Here is a 14,937-nt window from a genome sequence, read left to right as displayed (position 1 = left end):
GCCTTTTGAGCAAAACCCATAGGAGTAAAAAGATCTGTAGGGCTATGAAAGAAAAGAAACTGTAGGGTTATGAATCTGATCCCTGGGAGCCTCTTGAACAGGAGGCTTGGGAGGGAGGAGGAGGTTGTGCGGTACCCGCAGCTCACTCAGTGTCATGAGGCTCCATCTCAGAGGTGTTTAGAAGAGCTTGGACTTAACAAGTAGCCACTGATCTCCCCTCTTTCAATATCTCAGCATTTCAGCATGCATAAAGATTTTTAAGGTCTGTAGGTGTCTAAAGGCATGGCTGCTCCTGAAAAGCAGGGATTTTGAAGCCTAAAAATTTGCTTGGATAAATAAGTGCGTGTAAGGTGAAGCTGTCCCTCGGTGCTGGACTGGGACTTGGCAAGTGGGAGGGAAGAAGGACCCTAAACGGGGCTGGGTCAGGTAGTCAGGAGTGTGTGGTGCAGGATGATACAGCAGAAACCATTCCCTCTCTTGTCTTGTGCAGCTGAGGCAGTGCTTCAGGGCTAGCAGCTTGCTACAGAATTGGTCAGCAGCAAACTGTGAGGTATCCCAGGGCAGGCGTTTGTTCCAAACAGCATCTCTGAGTGCCTCAACTTCCAGCCTTACCCCTGGGAGCTGCTCTTACCCCACACCTTGCTGAGAGCAAAGCACAAAGTCCTGGAGCGAGAAAACAGATGGTTGCTCTCGTTTTCACATTTGTATGTACAGAAGGCACCTTGGGCAGGGAACATCAGGCCAGAGCCTGGCTTACGGTGCTGTAGGATGGGGCTCCCTGTTTTTAAATGGAACTGGAGGAGGAAAAACCGATGAGGCTTAGGTCAACTGGAGCGAAAGCAACTTTTTATTATGATAGCCTGTAATCACAACAGGGCTGCTTCACAGTAAGTCTCTAATCTGGATCAATTGGGGTGGTGACATTCATCTCGTGGTTCACTTCAACATCCATCCAGCCCCTGCCTGTCACAGTAATTGTCTCTTATCACTCTTGGAGATTGCTTTTCCCTGGAGCAAACTCCTGTTATTTTTCATTACCAAGGTCGGGAAACAAGGCTCAGTGACAGGGAGTGGCACTGTCTTCATCGATTTTTATTTTTCTTTTATTTGGATCAAAACAAAGGTTTGTCAGTAAGTAGTACTAGCCCACCTACTACCCTATACAACACTCGTCACTACAGCATCTGTGGCTTTCCAGCAGAACATGAGACAACAAAACAGACAGCTGTCAGTTTGGTCCGAGCTGACCTGTGCCTTGTTCTGGCTGTTGGCTCTCTCTGACATTCCTTATAATAGCTGGATTATAACAACGTGCTCCAAAACAAAACAAGCACCTACTTTCCCCAGTGGTTAGAGTTCTGATTTGTGACTCTAAATTTATTCTTTATTTCCTTAAAAAAAAAAGGGCGGGGGGCAGCAAAATAACAAACAGCAGTCTTGCTAAGAAGCTTTCTTCTGCCTCGTTCTCAGGCTGAAATGCTGGGAACTGTGAGAGTATTTGCTCCTGTTCTCTCCGGGTTTCATGGCCTTGTTCCCCCATTACTATTCCTTTCTATATCTGGTGGGTGTATTTCATTGGCTCTTAGAGAGCACCAGAGAATGCCTTTGTAGAACAACCAACAAAGGTAGAAGGATGAAATCCAGGTAAAAACAACTGTGGGGGAATTTAGTGTCACAGACACGATGAACTAGGGATCATCATGTACTTACACCTTTCAGATTCAACAGAAGGGATGACCTCAGGGGACCCCCTTGCTTCCTTCTTCAAAGAGAAGCAGAACAACTGTTTCTCCTGAAGTCACTGATGCCATGAAGCAAATAGGTAACCGTATTTGGGAGGACATCTGATGTTCCACTCAGCAACCTGAGCTGCAGGTGCCTGCTGTGCATGCACAGGTGGTGAATTTGGGTTCTCACACACCAAAAGCATGACACTGGGAGGTAACGGGGGTAACTGCTATTGCAGCTGCACAGGTTGTATTCCAGAGGCACGCCACCAGCCCATACTCATTGCAAACACTGCATACATTTGTGCATTTTGCATTTGTCTAATCCCTGTGTGCTCAACCCTTGTAACTCCTGCTCAGTATTCACAATTCCATGGCTGCCAGGTTGTACTGAGAACCAAAGCTCCTGGGAAATCCTGCAGCTTTCCAAGCCATAAAGATCATTTTTGAATTGGAGGCGATGAAACTCATACTGCTTCAGCCACAGTTGGCATACGTTCCCAAGCCGAGAGAGGCAGTGTGGCTCGGCAGGGATCACCAGAGCGCTCTGCAAACCAGCCACAGGAGGTCCTAGCGGGCTGAATGCCTGCAGAAATGTGCACTTTGGAAGAGGAATATGCATTGTTTCCACGCGAGTTTTATACCAGTACAGCTCAAAAGAAAAAGCACAAACCACCTGCACATGCCTCTGCGCATGGACATGCTTTGAAATTAGACTAGGAGTTTGTTGAACACATTTAGGAATGGGAAGCAGCTACTCCTCCCATACGGTTTATTGAGGATCTGTTTCAAAGCACGAGTAGCAGTGAGGCCCGTTATTCTTTCCAACATGCAAAAGGCACAAGAAAGTCATAAACGTGATTCTGTGCAAAGTGTCTCTAAGAAAACACACAGCGAGGAAATGACAGAAAAGAGCCCCCAATGGAAGAGAAGGCCAAAGTGTCTTCAGAAAAGTCCTGAAAGTTCGGAAAACGGTTGTACTTTTTCAGAGTCCAGGTATGCTCAGGCGGTGAGAGATGCAAATCCATGAAAGAAAACTCAAGACCGAGCCAAAAGGCTAAAACAATAATTCCCTTTGTGTGCCAAAATTCAGGGTGGAAGTCAAAACAATTTATCTCAGGAGGAAAGCGTGACAGTTAAAGACAGACGTGAAATTCTTTTCTAAAAAAAAGCCCACCAAAACCAGACGTAGAAAGTGGATAGATGCTAAGAGTAGCTTAATAAAAATATTCTTTTTAACGAAAATAATTTAAAAATGGGAAATTGAAGAATGCAAATCCACCTTGACCGTGACCAGCTACTGCACCCTGCTCCCAGGAAAGCCTCCGAGCATGACAGAATGGCTTCTAGAAGAAGAAAGTCCCCACTAGTTACACTTGTGAGATGTGGCTGGTGAACACTTCGGAAACAGACGTCGAGGACCGATTGTCCGAGTCCTGTGGTGTTCCCATCTCTCCCAGTGGAGCTGGCCTGCACCAGTGGCACTTCCCAGTGGGCACGGGGAGCCAGTGACCCCCTGAGCCTCTCGCTGGCGTTGAATACTTAACCCTAAAAAAGGCATTTACAAGTTGATGCTTTTGTCGTTGTTGTTGTCTTATTTCCTTGCAGTATACTTTTCTACTTCTAGACTATGGAATGTTACATTAAACAATATAATTAGTCATACCTTGCTTCAAATTTCATTACAGTTACTGAGGCTTCATCATAATTTCACACAGCACAGAGACACCAAACTAAACACCAAGCAGCCAGCATTAGATGTATTTTTTCTTTAAGTACCAATAAGCAAAATATCCCATTCCCCCCAGCGATCCCATCAGGAAGGAGGCTCCAAAGAAGGAGGGAGGTTTCCGCTTGACCAGCCGGAAGGCGTTGGGTACCACCGCTGAGAGCAGCGTGGTGTGTATGTCTCCCAAGACTTTCCTGAAGGCAAAGCGTTTCTGTATCCTGTCGAAGAAGGACTGTAGGTTAGGTCTGCTGCCGTCTTCCCAGTATTTCTTAGAGAGTCCTAGAAACTTGAGGCGATGCAGGGTAGCTCCTAATAAGACATCAGCCAAAGTGAAGACGCAGCCGCAGAGCCAAAGCTCACACTTCTGCCCTGGAGAAAGAAGTGACAGAGGTAGGATGAGAATAGGTCCTTGGGTGGGCACTTAGAGGCTTGCTCAAAAGCTCCATGGAAGGAATAGGATTTGGATTAGACTCCCAGTACTTTTCCTCAGCTCTCTGATGTCCCAAAAGACCAAACCCTATCTATCAGGCTGATCATTTATATATATATATATATATATATATATATGATCATTTACATATTTTATATATATATTTATCATTTATAACCTGCATGAAGATACAAATCACTCTGTGAAATGGCTTTTTGTGGTGCAGCGAGCACTTCTGCTGTGTTAGTGCTCAGGGAGCGTTTGTCCTTGGCTGCCGCTGGGCGTTGGGAGCTGTTTGAGAGGTGGCATGGTAACACGTCCTATTTTAGGGATGTGAGAAATCCTCGGGAATCAAAACTGTTTGCTGGCCCAGCCTGGCTGCTCTCCCTGTGTGCTGTCTCAGAGGTCCTGCCTCTGTCCCCCTTCAGCTCTGGGCCCCTGCTCAGGGCCACCAAAATTTGTGCAGAGAGCTGGACTTTGTGGGGAGGCAGAGCTGGGTGTGAGGGAAGATGCCACAGTGCTGATGGCCCCCAATAACAGTGACCCTGATAACCTCACCTGGGATATGTCCAGGAATAAAACAGGCTGGAAGAAGCTGTCTGGGGTCAGGGTAGTGTTAAACGCACCCCTGGTGACCTTTTGGTACTAACGAGCAGGGCAGGGCTAAGGGAAATAATGGAGGTGCAGGTGAGGAAGAAAGCACAAGGGTTACAAAACCTGGGCTCCCCCTCTACCTCTGCTGGGGCAGTGTGCTGGATATTCCTGCTTGTTGCACCTTGCAGGCAACTGCTGGAGCCAGCAAATCTGGGAGGCCAAAGAAAAACGTGGTAGGCAGCAAGAAGCCTGGCCCCTGCCCTCCCCAAGCTGGAGAGGGACAATGTCCTCCCTTGCTGGATCAACATGCAAAGGGAACCCCAAAATTTTGGGGTGCACAGAGGAGGGGAGGCTGGGAGCTGCCTGTGCTGGCACTGGGGAGACCCGTCTGTGCTCTGCTCCAGCATTAAAACTCCTGGTTTGCCCCAAATCCTTAGTTTTGTGGCTCTGCCTTACAGGTGGGGTGAAAAGCCTGCGTGATGCCCTTTTGAAATCGGGGGGAGGTGGGAGAGGCCCCCACTGCACCCTGTGCAGGCCCTGCTGCAGCTGGGCTGCCAGAGGGGTCAGGTCAGGGGAATTACTGGTAATTAGCAGGCCTCGTTTGTACCCGCCTGGCAGCCGGCCTAGTCCTGCCAGAGGCACAGCCCGAGCGGACAGATTGCCTGTGCCTAATTAGTCAGTAAATATTTTCAGTGGCTAATAAAGTGTGGGGGTGCTGCAGCTGGAGACTGCTGGGCCCCAAGGATGCCGTGAGGGGAGGGGCGGGTGCTGGCCTGCCTTGTTCCTCGGCACCCCTGTGGTGTGCTGGGAGGTTTGGGGGCAAAAGTGGCTTTTCAAGAGCAGCCCCCACGCTTCTGGCACCTCCGAGGGCAGGTAATGAGGTGAATTCAGCTGGCCTCTCCTCTGGGATCTGCTAACGAGGGGGTTTGTTGGATGCAATTAGGTCAACGCACCGTGCTGCTGTGGGCTTCCAGCAGGTCCCCAGCCCCAGGGCTTTTTGGGGTCTCGAGGGCCCCTTGGTGCCGCCCTGTGTGATGCATGGCTCCCAAGTGGAGGTAGCTGTGGAGTCACCCCCTTGTTAGCATGTCTGGGCTGTGCTCCATCCCTGGCACCTCTGGGTGTCCTGGGGATGGGGTCAGGAGCCCTGCTCAAGTGGGACTGGGGGGGATATGGAGGTGGCAGCAGGACAAGTGATGCCCAGCTGTCAGGGCTCTGGGGGGGCTCTCAGTAGTGCTATTTGATGATGGGGGCTGGCTAGAACAGCTCTGTCTCTCCTTCTGCTCTCTTATGTGGGCTCTGTGCCTCTCACACTTCTCAAGGGCCCCCAGGTTTCCCTGCCCTCATGCAGTGGGTCAGAAGTGGCAGTCCTGGGACCTGGCCACTCGGTCCCTGCGTGTGCCATGGGTGCTCACCAGCACCCAGGGGCCGAGGACTACGTCCCTGCTCCTGGGCTTTCAGCAACCTGTGCTCCTCATGGCACAAGAGCTGGGACTGGTCTGGTCTTCCCAGAGCTGGGCAACCAGCGCTGGGTCACAGCAGGGCCTGCACTCCTGGGGATAGAGGGAGCCAGGAGGGCGAGAGGACTTGCTGGTGACACGCGTCTATGTGGTGACACACAGTGGCACAGGTGCCAAAATCGTCCTGTGCTGCCAGAGGTGATGGAGGGCAGAGCAGAGGGGCAGGGGACCAGTAGAATTAGTGGCTGGTTGGTGGGTCACTGGTGGCCCTTTGTTGGGGATGTGCCATCATGCTGCAGTGACCTTGGATCTCCTGCAAAGTGGGTGTGAGGACAGAGGAGCTGCCTGTCCCCTGCAGTAAGCAAGGTGTGCGGGCTCCCAGAGCAGCCTCTGCCTGATCCATACAACCTCCACGGAGCTCAATGTGGTCTTTCACTGGGCGTGAAGCCATCAGCCCTTCCCAAAATCATGCCTGGGCTGAAAACTGCCCCATGCAGGCAGCCCTACCTTGGTACTCCAGCTTCCTCTTCTCCAGCTCCGCCTCAATCTGGTCCAGCACCATTCCCAGCTCACCGAGGATTTTCTTCAAGTAGTTCACATTGTCGTGCTCCAGGATCTTGGCCTGGGTGGAGAGCGGAGGTGAGGGTGGGAGTTGGATGGCCGGGTGGCCATATGTCCCTAAAGCCATTCCCCACCACCTCTGAGCAGCTTACCATGAGCTTCTTCTGCTTGGAGAGGTACGGCTCCGTCAGTGGCGGCTCCTCCTCATGGTCCAGCTTCATCAGCTCCGTGCTGGCGTTAGCCAAATGTCCTGGAGGGAGACACGAAGAGGGGCTGCGGGGGTGTTTCCCCCCCGCTGAGAGGTGCTGGCTGTGTTTGGTGGGGTAGGGACAAGCTGGGGCAGGCAGAAGCTGAGGCTTTTGGAGGTTTCCCTGGTGAGCTGCAGCCTCATAGATTTTTACAGCAAGAAAGTACTGTGTTTGGTGAGCTCAGCGGGCTGAAGGTGCAGTTTTGGAGATATGCTGTCCTGCAGGTGAGCCTGGGAGGCAGCTGAGCTCCCTTCAAAGAGCTTGATTAAGGGGGATTTGCAAGCACAGTTCAGCTGTTTTGTTTGAAGAAGAGACTTTTTGATGCATTAAATGGCTTTGAAGTGCTGTTCCTCTGCTAAAAAGGAAAAAGAAAGGACCAGCACGAAGGCTCCCTCTGGGGCCGCGTTCCCTGGCTCTGCTGGGAGCAGGGCGGCTCATCCCCTTTGCTGAGAGTGTTGCATGGGGCGAAACCAGGCACAAAACAGGTGCCTGCCCCAAAGGGCTGGCAGAGAGGCATCCAAAAACTGGGGAGAGGGGTCAGGTTTAGGCAGCACAGCTGAAGTTTGGTTCAGCCTGGCTCAGTCTGCTAGCCCTTTCCTAACAGCAAAGCTCTGTGCCAGATGGAGCAAAACTCAGACCTCAGGTCCTAGGCTGCTGCTGGGATCTGGGCAGCAGGGATCAGGGCTGGTTTGTTGCAAGAGCTGGCGATTGCCTAACGCCAGCAGACGTGTTCACACCAGCCTGAAACCACGCAGACTTTGCCTGTTGCAAGAGCTCCTTGCACAGAGCAGCCTCTTCTCCTCTGCAATGCACAGGCAGAGGGATTTGGTAGGAAAAGACACAGGGGAAGGGAGAAGGTAGTAAAACTGCACTAATGGGGGGTTCCCAGTTCTTCTGCTCTGCACCTTCTGCCATTGCCAGCCCAAGGTATGCCCCTGCCCAGAGCGGAGGCCCTGGGGAGCCAAGGTGGCTGTTTTACTGTTGTTGGTAGCCTTGGAGGTCAGACCTGTGCTGTCACCACAGGTGTCCCTGCCCCAGCAGATGGGTCCCTGGGCTCAGCTCTGTGCATGTCCCAGCCCAAATACAAAGCGGCCATCCTGAGCCATGCCTCACCCCACTGCCACAACGGAGCAGGAGAGGGACTGAAAGGAGGGCATGGAGCTGTGCCTGGGCTGGGAGCAGAACAGCGGCTGCGCTGCCTGATTTACAGCCCCCTGGCTTACATCAGGTGTGTCTGCCACCTTTGCAAGTCATCCCGGAGCTGCTGGGATGATTTCCCAAGGGAAGACTCTCAGCATTTCACCACCAGGGTGAATTTGCATCCCGGCAGCATTGCCTGCTCCTGCCCTGCACCCTCACTGCCCACCCAGCAAGGCCCAGCCCTGCTCTCCCCAGTGCACCTGCTCTGCTCGGGAGAGCCTGGCCCTCGGTTCTCCTCCTGGGGACACATTTCCAGGCCCTTCCCCAGCATGGTGGGGCTGCCAAGCCATCCCCTGGGGCCATCAAGGGCAGCACCACAGGGAAGCAGGGCACCCCCAGCACCAGGGCACCTGAACTGCCCAGCCATCGCACAGCCCCTCCTCTGCGATGGTTTGGGGAAAACGCCACCAGCCAGGAGCTGTGGAAGGCGAGAGATTTTGAAACATCTTGGCAGGCCCCGGGCAGCATGGTGAGTCAGGCGGGTGGCGTGAAGCAGTGCAGCAGCACGCTCTGGGGAGGGGACTGGGCTCTGCGTGATGCCTTTATCCAAGGCATGAGTGTGGGTCCCTCCTGTGGGAGGTAAAACGTGACTTTGTTATGGGAACTGCCTGGGGCTGGAGCCTGCTGGAGGGGGGAGATGTGGGGCAGGTCGGTGCCGTCCAGACAAAGTCACTTTTCTGGAGAGGGGCTCTCCAGGAGCGAGCCCAGCTGCTGAATTATATTGAGCATCATCAATGTTTCATGAGTGCTTGGAGGCTGCGTGCTGGCTGGTGCCAATTCATCCACCCTCTGCAATTCAACCTCACTCTGCTCCCCCACCTGCACCCTTGGAGTCACTGGAGGGAAGAGGGGGAGCGGGAAGGGAGCACCCCAAAAAGAGCTGCACGAGGATGCACTGAGCGTGGTGACGGCACTGCTGGGGAGGGAGGCAGCCAGGCACCCAGTGCCTTGGGAGAACCCTTGGAGTAGGGGTGATGGGGGGCACCCCAGGGCCAGGAAGCCCCCCCAGGGCACCTGCAGCTCCCGGGCAGCTCTGCTTTGCCATTTTCCCTGCCTTGCCTGAAGGAAGGGCCGCGGTGCCATCCCGCCAGCCCCCTGCCCCAGAGGCGACTTACTGCGGATCTCAGCGGTCGCGTACTTTGGGATCATGGAGTCGGTGGTGAGCTCGGGGTGCAGGATGCAGCCGTGCGTGTAGGCGTCCATGGGCAGCGAGTCCAGCAGCTCCCGGTACTGCAGCACCCGCGAGTGCAGCGGGGTGCCGGGCTCAGGGATCAGCTGGGGGACGTTGTCTGAAAGGGGCAAAGGAAAGCTGTCAGCAGTGCGTGGCTCGGGGGGGTTAGCCCCTGCTGGAGCCCAGTTTGCAGTCCTCTGGTTTCACAGCCAAGCAGGGGAACGAAACATTTCCCTTCTGCAGAAAGGAGCCCAGACCTGCAGACTCTACACCAGTGCAATGAGATACCTCATTTTTTTGAGTCTCCTTGAAAATCCCATTCAATATAGGTAATGAGGGTGACAGAGCAAGGAGCCGAGCACCTCTCCCCTCAACTCTCATCCAGTGCTGAAACCACGGGAGCATCCCTCGTCCCAGCAGCATCCTCGGCCCGTTGTGCTTTCCTCACTCTCACTGCATGGCGGTTTGCGTCCTGCTCCTTTATTTCATTTACAGCTCAAAATGCGCAACAGATGACACCGGGAGGAGGGAACCATTCCTGTCGTCTCCTCCAAGAATATCAGGCCCGTTTCTTTATGGGATTGTAAAAGTTTATGGCTTTTGATGATAGTTAATAAGCCCCCAGATTTACTGCTGGGGCTCAGCAAGCCGGGCTGTCCGTGTGTTCCTTGCTGGCCTCTGGGGCTGAGCAAAGGGTGCAGCAGCAGATGGACTTTTGCAGATGTGGCTGATGCTGCTCCATAATTAGGGACCCAAAATAATGATTCTGGCACTGCTGGTGGTGGGAGCGAGGCAGGGCAGAGGCCAGCCCAGCAGGGACAGGCAGCAGAAGCTTGGGCAGCCTGGGTATTGCAAACCTTCTGGCACCTCTGACCGGGGGACTGGGTGGGGGGTTGTATGCAGACCCCACAACACACAGCAAGGGGAGGTGACAGCAAGAGCAGAGGCACCCGATGTCCCCCCAGCTCCCTTCAAAGCAATTACACGCTGCTGCCTGTGCTCCAGGTCTCCAACTTTGGAGTTTCCACAGGAGGAAAGCTCCCGGCTGAATGGAATGGTGACGCCCAACCTGCAGCCTGCGTGCTCCCTCCTCGTGGTGCATGGTCAGCACCCAATGGGCTGGTACCAGGGCTGGAAACCAGTGTGCCCAGTGCCACAGCCCCGTCCAGCAGCTGGAGGGAGTGACCACGAGGAAACAGGAGCTGCTGGCTGCCAGCCCACGTCCTTCACCATCCTGCTGGGGGGACGGCGTTTGTTCAGCCTCTGCACGCTGCAGCTGATCTGGGTGGTGCAGGTGCTGTGGTCAGCAGCTGATGGCCCATACAAAGGTGGCCCAAAAAAAGGAAAAATATTGCTTATCGTGCTGGCATATAATGGTAGCTCAACATAACTAGCAGAAAAAGATTCCAGTCCTGGAAACAAGCTCTGTGACTGCTCCTTCTAATAGAGGCATTCCCAAGCCCTGCGTGTTGCTGCAGGGTGGGCGATGCCTCCTCGGACCACCGCAGTGCCACCCTGGTGGTGCTTTTTGTCATTAATTTTGGTGGGCCACGGCTCCAGAGCAGGTGGTGCAGAAGGGGGTGATGGCCCTGGGCCATCCTTCCTCTCCCCAGGTGCTCCCCTCATCACGTTTCTCAGTGGAAAGTTAAGAAAATGCACCTGGCTGGAAGAGCTCGAGGGCAGGAGTCTCCCCAGAGCAGCGGGGAGGGAACACCATGTTCCTCCACAGCAGCAAAGCTCAAGCGACAGTGGAAAGATTGTGTTGCCAGCTCCTGAAGAAAAATACTTGCTGTGTTTTGGAGGACGAAGGAAGAGGCAGGAGCAGTCTCCCTGGTACCTGTGCTGGCTCCCGGCTGCTGCTGCAAGGGGATATTGCTGCCTGTCCCCCCAAAAAAGAGCACAACATCCCCTGGCAGGGCCACAAATCCCCACCGTGCTCGGAGCTGTTCCCTGCCTCGGTGTTAGCTGATGTCCCTCCCCTGCTGGGGCAGCGTGCTGCCAGCAGATTCCTCGTCACCTGCTCCTCGCAGCACCCGGGTGACGGCACCGAGTGGTGTGGGGACTGTGGCCCCACGGGGCGGTGAACTTCGGGGCCCCCAGGGTGTGGGGCTGCCCCCTCCTGGGAGCCGCTGCTGGCGAGGGCTCCCCCATGGGATTTGGGGTGTCCGTCCATCTGTCCCCACGGCGGGGAAGCGCCATTCCTCTGCTGAGCAGCACGGTGAGGCCGGGAGAGGACAGCAGCTGAGGCTGGCAAGGCGCCCTTGCTGGGGGAGCTATTTTGAGATGGTTTTGATGTCTCTGTCGCAAGGGTGATGGATGCTGGGGCGAGCGTCGTGATGCTGCAGCCAAAGCTCCCTGCTTGGCTTTGAAGTCCCCCGGCTGAGTGTCCCAGCTGGGCAGCTGCAGAGTTGGGAGAATGAGGGCAAAGGGGCTCGAGGTGCTGCTTGCCATACAGCACCGCTCAGCATCCCGGGGTCAGCCGGGCACTGCAGCCCTGCCCTGTTCCCCTTCCCAGTCCCCTCCTCTGGATCCGTGTCACATCACCCCACAGTCTCCAGCACCGCTCCCTTTGTTTGACCTCGCTAGGGCCATTTTCCCCACACCCTGCGAGGCCTCAAGGACATTTTTCATGGGAAAACGTGAAAGCGTTGGGAGGGCTGCTCGGTCACTGCTCCTTTTGGGGACAGCTGAAACTTTGCAGGGAGAGACGGCTGCATCCAGCCAACAGCATCTCACTCAGCCCTAAATCTCCACTGCGATGCAGCTCGGCCACGCGGCTCTGCCCCCCCCTTACCTCCCGTGAAGTTCTTCTCCATGTAGTCGATGATCTGGTTGTAGTCGCTGATGATGTTGTCCCTGTGGATGATGACGGGCACCTCCTCCCCCAGGTTGAGCCGCATGAACCAGGGCTCCTTGTGCTCCAGCAGGGGCATGCTGACGTCCCGCTCCTCGCAGGGCAGCCCCTTCTCCGCGATGACCAGCCGCACCTGCAGCGGGGGACGGGGGGGGAACGGGCCCAAGCTGGCCCCAAAAGTGCTGCGAGGCCATGGGGCACGCATCGCCCCTGGCACAGCACCGTGCACAACTCGCTCCCCTGCAAGGAGCCAAGGTGAGGGTTTCCCTTGCTGGCAATGGATGGAAATATCACGAGGGAGACCCGTGCCCACCCAGAATCATGCAGAATTTGTCACTTCTGTGTGGTTGGTGGCCTGCGTGACACAGAGATGAATTTAGGGATGGGGTCCTGGGGCCCTCAGCAGCAGGTGGAGGCAGGCAGAGGTGGCAGCTCCCCAGCTGGGGGGGATCTGTGATGGGGCTGTGGGTCCCAGCTGGGCAGGGCACCCTCACACACCCAGAGAGGAAGAAGAGGAAGAGGAGGCGGCTGCAGCAATGCTACGCCTTGTGCCCAGGGGATGCTTCAGCCTGGCTGGAGGAAACCCGGGTGGAAATTCAGGTATGCCCTGCTCTTGGGGTCAGGCTCTGGCTTTGCTGGGCACGTTTTGGAAAAAGGCTGTGTTTTGGGGAGGCTTTCAGGCAGCTGGTGTACTCCAGAAAGCCCTGGGAGCAAGGAGAGCCCTGCCTGTGTTTTCTCCTTCTCCCTGCTGGAGCCCTGCCCTGCCTCTTGTGTGTTTCCTCGGGGCATAGCTCACCCCCTGCACCCCTTTGTGCCTCCTGTACCACGGCACTTGGTCTCCCTGGTGTCTGCTCCTCTCCTTTCCTGCCAGGCTGCCTCTGGGGCAGCCCTGGCCCCTTGTGCAGACAGGAGCCCAGTTGGGGGAGGGAGCTGGGCACAGGGCTGGGTGTAGGAATCGGGTCCCTGCTGGGCCCTGGGGTGCTGTGCACAGCTCAGCATCCTCCTCGGAGAGACTGGCTGCTCTTTCCTGTGCTTGGGGTGTTGTTGAATGTGCACTCAGGATCCCATTTACAGCTTCTGGATTATAAAAAACCTGACCATTGTGAACCAAGTATGTCAGGCAGGCCAAAACACCCCGCAGGGATGTCAGAGAGCCATGTTTCTCAGAACTGCTGAATGAAGGCAAATCACTTGTTTTCTTCCAAGCAGCAGCAGCAGCTAAAAATATGTCTTAACAAATATAAGCATTTCTATGAGCACTTCAGAGTTCCTGGGGAATTAGCCATTAATTATTTATGGGGCTGACAAATTAATATTTTTTTTCCTTTTAAGTCAGGCAAGGAAAAGCCTGCTTCCCTCAATAGGAAATTGCTCCCAGCGTTTTCTTCCCACCCGAGGGACAAACCCTGGCTGGGGCCACCCCAGGTGCCCCCTTGGGCTCCCGCTGTTGCCCCGTTCCCTTTTGCCATCGGGACCTGAGAGCGGGTCCAGCAGGGACCAGGCAGGGGCAGCCTGGGGTGCCGGGGTTCCTGAGGGTGCCTGTGACCCAAGGAGGAGTCCCAGCTGCTAGAGGCTGTGTCAGCAACAACCAAAAAATAAACAAAAGCCCCCCCGTTGCCTGCTGCAGCCCGGAGAGCGTCCCCTTCCTGGTGCAGATCCAGATCAGCACAGTGGGGCCGAGCGTGTGCGGCTGCCCTGCTGCATCGGGCGCCTACGGGCCCGTGGTGCACACGAGCAGATGGGGACATCCCTGCCGTGGGGTGCCCCAGGGCCCCATGGGTGCCCCCCAAGTAGCTCGCTGCCCTTCTGGTGTCAATGGCAGGGGAATGACAGAGGGGCCGGCAGGAGGTCAGGTTTGATACGCCGCTGCTGCGCCGCAAAATGAGCGTTTACCACCACCCAGAAATGGGGTTTCTGGCTGTATTCCCCCCCCCCCCCCCCCCCCCCCCCGCGGTGCCTTGCACAGGACTGGGATTTCCAGGCTGCTGCAGCAGTGCCAGGGCAAAATGTTCCCGGCACGGGGCCGTGTCCCGGGGTCGCTCCCTGCTCCGGGAGGTGCGGGGGTCCCGCAGCCCCCAGCTGCAGGGTGGTCCCGGGCTCAGCCTTTGTCTGCACGCCCCGCCACACGAGAGAGGGTCGGGAGCGAACACAAAGCAGAGGCGTCTCCCGCTGCAAAGCCTGGTCTCAGAGCCACAGCAGGATTTGGCTGAGCCCCCCCCTCCCACATCCCTTCCCCAGGGAGATGCTGTTGAAACGCAGAAATGCGGGTACAAAAGAGCTGACCCGGCACACGCCGCTCCCCTTGCCAGCCTGGGGAAAGAGCTGCTGGCTCTTCCCCGAGCCCCCTCCTCCCGAGGCAAGGGTGAGCCCTGGATGCTGGAGGTGATTCTTCCCGAGAAGCCGGCCGAGCGCTTTACCTTTTGGGAGCTGAAGGACTGGGTCCAGTGGTACAAAACCAGCCTGTCCTGGGCTTTGAGAGCGGGATCTGTCGGATCCTGATTTTCCTCCCCATCCTTGCCTTTCCCCGCGTCGTTTTCCAGAGCCGAGATGGGCCACCAGCTGCAGTTGGTGGGAGTGACATTATTGGGAGTCGCCATGACAGCCTGCGAGCGGAGGGGGACGATGGAGGAGCCGCGCTAGCCCAGCATCACATGGGCTCCCGCCAGCAGCATCACTCCCGGGGCAGCTCCAGCTCCCTGCGCCCCGGCGGGCACGGCGTGGGCACGGCGTTGGCGCGGGTGGACGCGCAGCCCCACGGCTCCTGGCCGCGCTCCCCAGGGAGCGGGCACGCTCGCAGCATCGCCGCGATGGGCGAGGTGGCGCCGGGGGCTCCCGCTGCACGCCTGCTGGCTCAGCAATCCGGGGCAGCTCCGAGCCTCGATGTTTCCCAGCAGGGGTTAAAGGGTTTTCGCTGTGGTAGGTAGGGCTGATGGGTGATAAATGGCTTCAGCTGCGGATGCCGGCTT

At 56.0% G+C, this 14,937-nt stretch overlaps 1 protein-coding gene across 1 annotated transcript; it reads right to left on the bottom strand.

The window, feature by feature from the left end:
• Positions 1 to 2,457: 2,457 nt before the first annotated feature.
• Positions 2,458 to 14,920, bottom strand: GDAP1L1 (ganglioside induced differentiation associated protein 1 like 1). The gene is made up of 6 exons (XM_032198384.1): positions 14,389 to 14,920; positions 11,912 to 12,104; positions 9,062 to 9,235; positions 6,651 to 6,748; positions 6,445 to 6,559; positions 2,458 to 3,825 (listed from the first exon to the last, which is right to left on the bottom strand). The coding sequence occupies exons 1-6, from the start codon at positions 14,566 to 14,568 to the stop codon at positions 3,482 to 3,484; spliced, it is 1,104 nt and encodes a 367-aa protein (XP_032054275.1). The 5' UTR covers positions 14,569 to 14,920; the 3' UTR covers positions 2,458 to 3,481.
• Positions 14,921 to 14,937: the final 17 nt, after the last annotated feature.

The sequence above is a fragment of the Aythya fuligula genome, chromosome 16 (assembly GCF_009819795.1).
Source record: "Aythya fuligula isolate bAytFul2 chromosome 16, bAytFul2.pri, whole genome shotgun sequence".
Lineage (NCBI taxonomy): Eukaryota > Metazoa > Chordata > Aves > Anseriformes > Anatidae > Aythya > Aythya fuligula.
The sequence above is the reverse complement of the archived record's forward strand: the minus strand, read 5'-3'. Positions and strand labels throughout refer to the sequence as shown.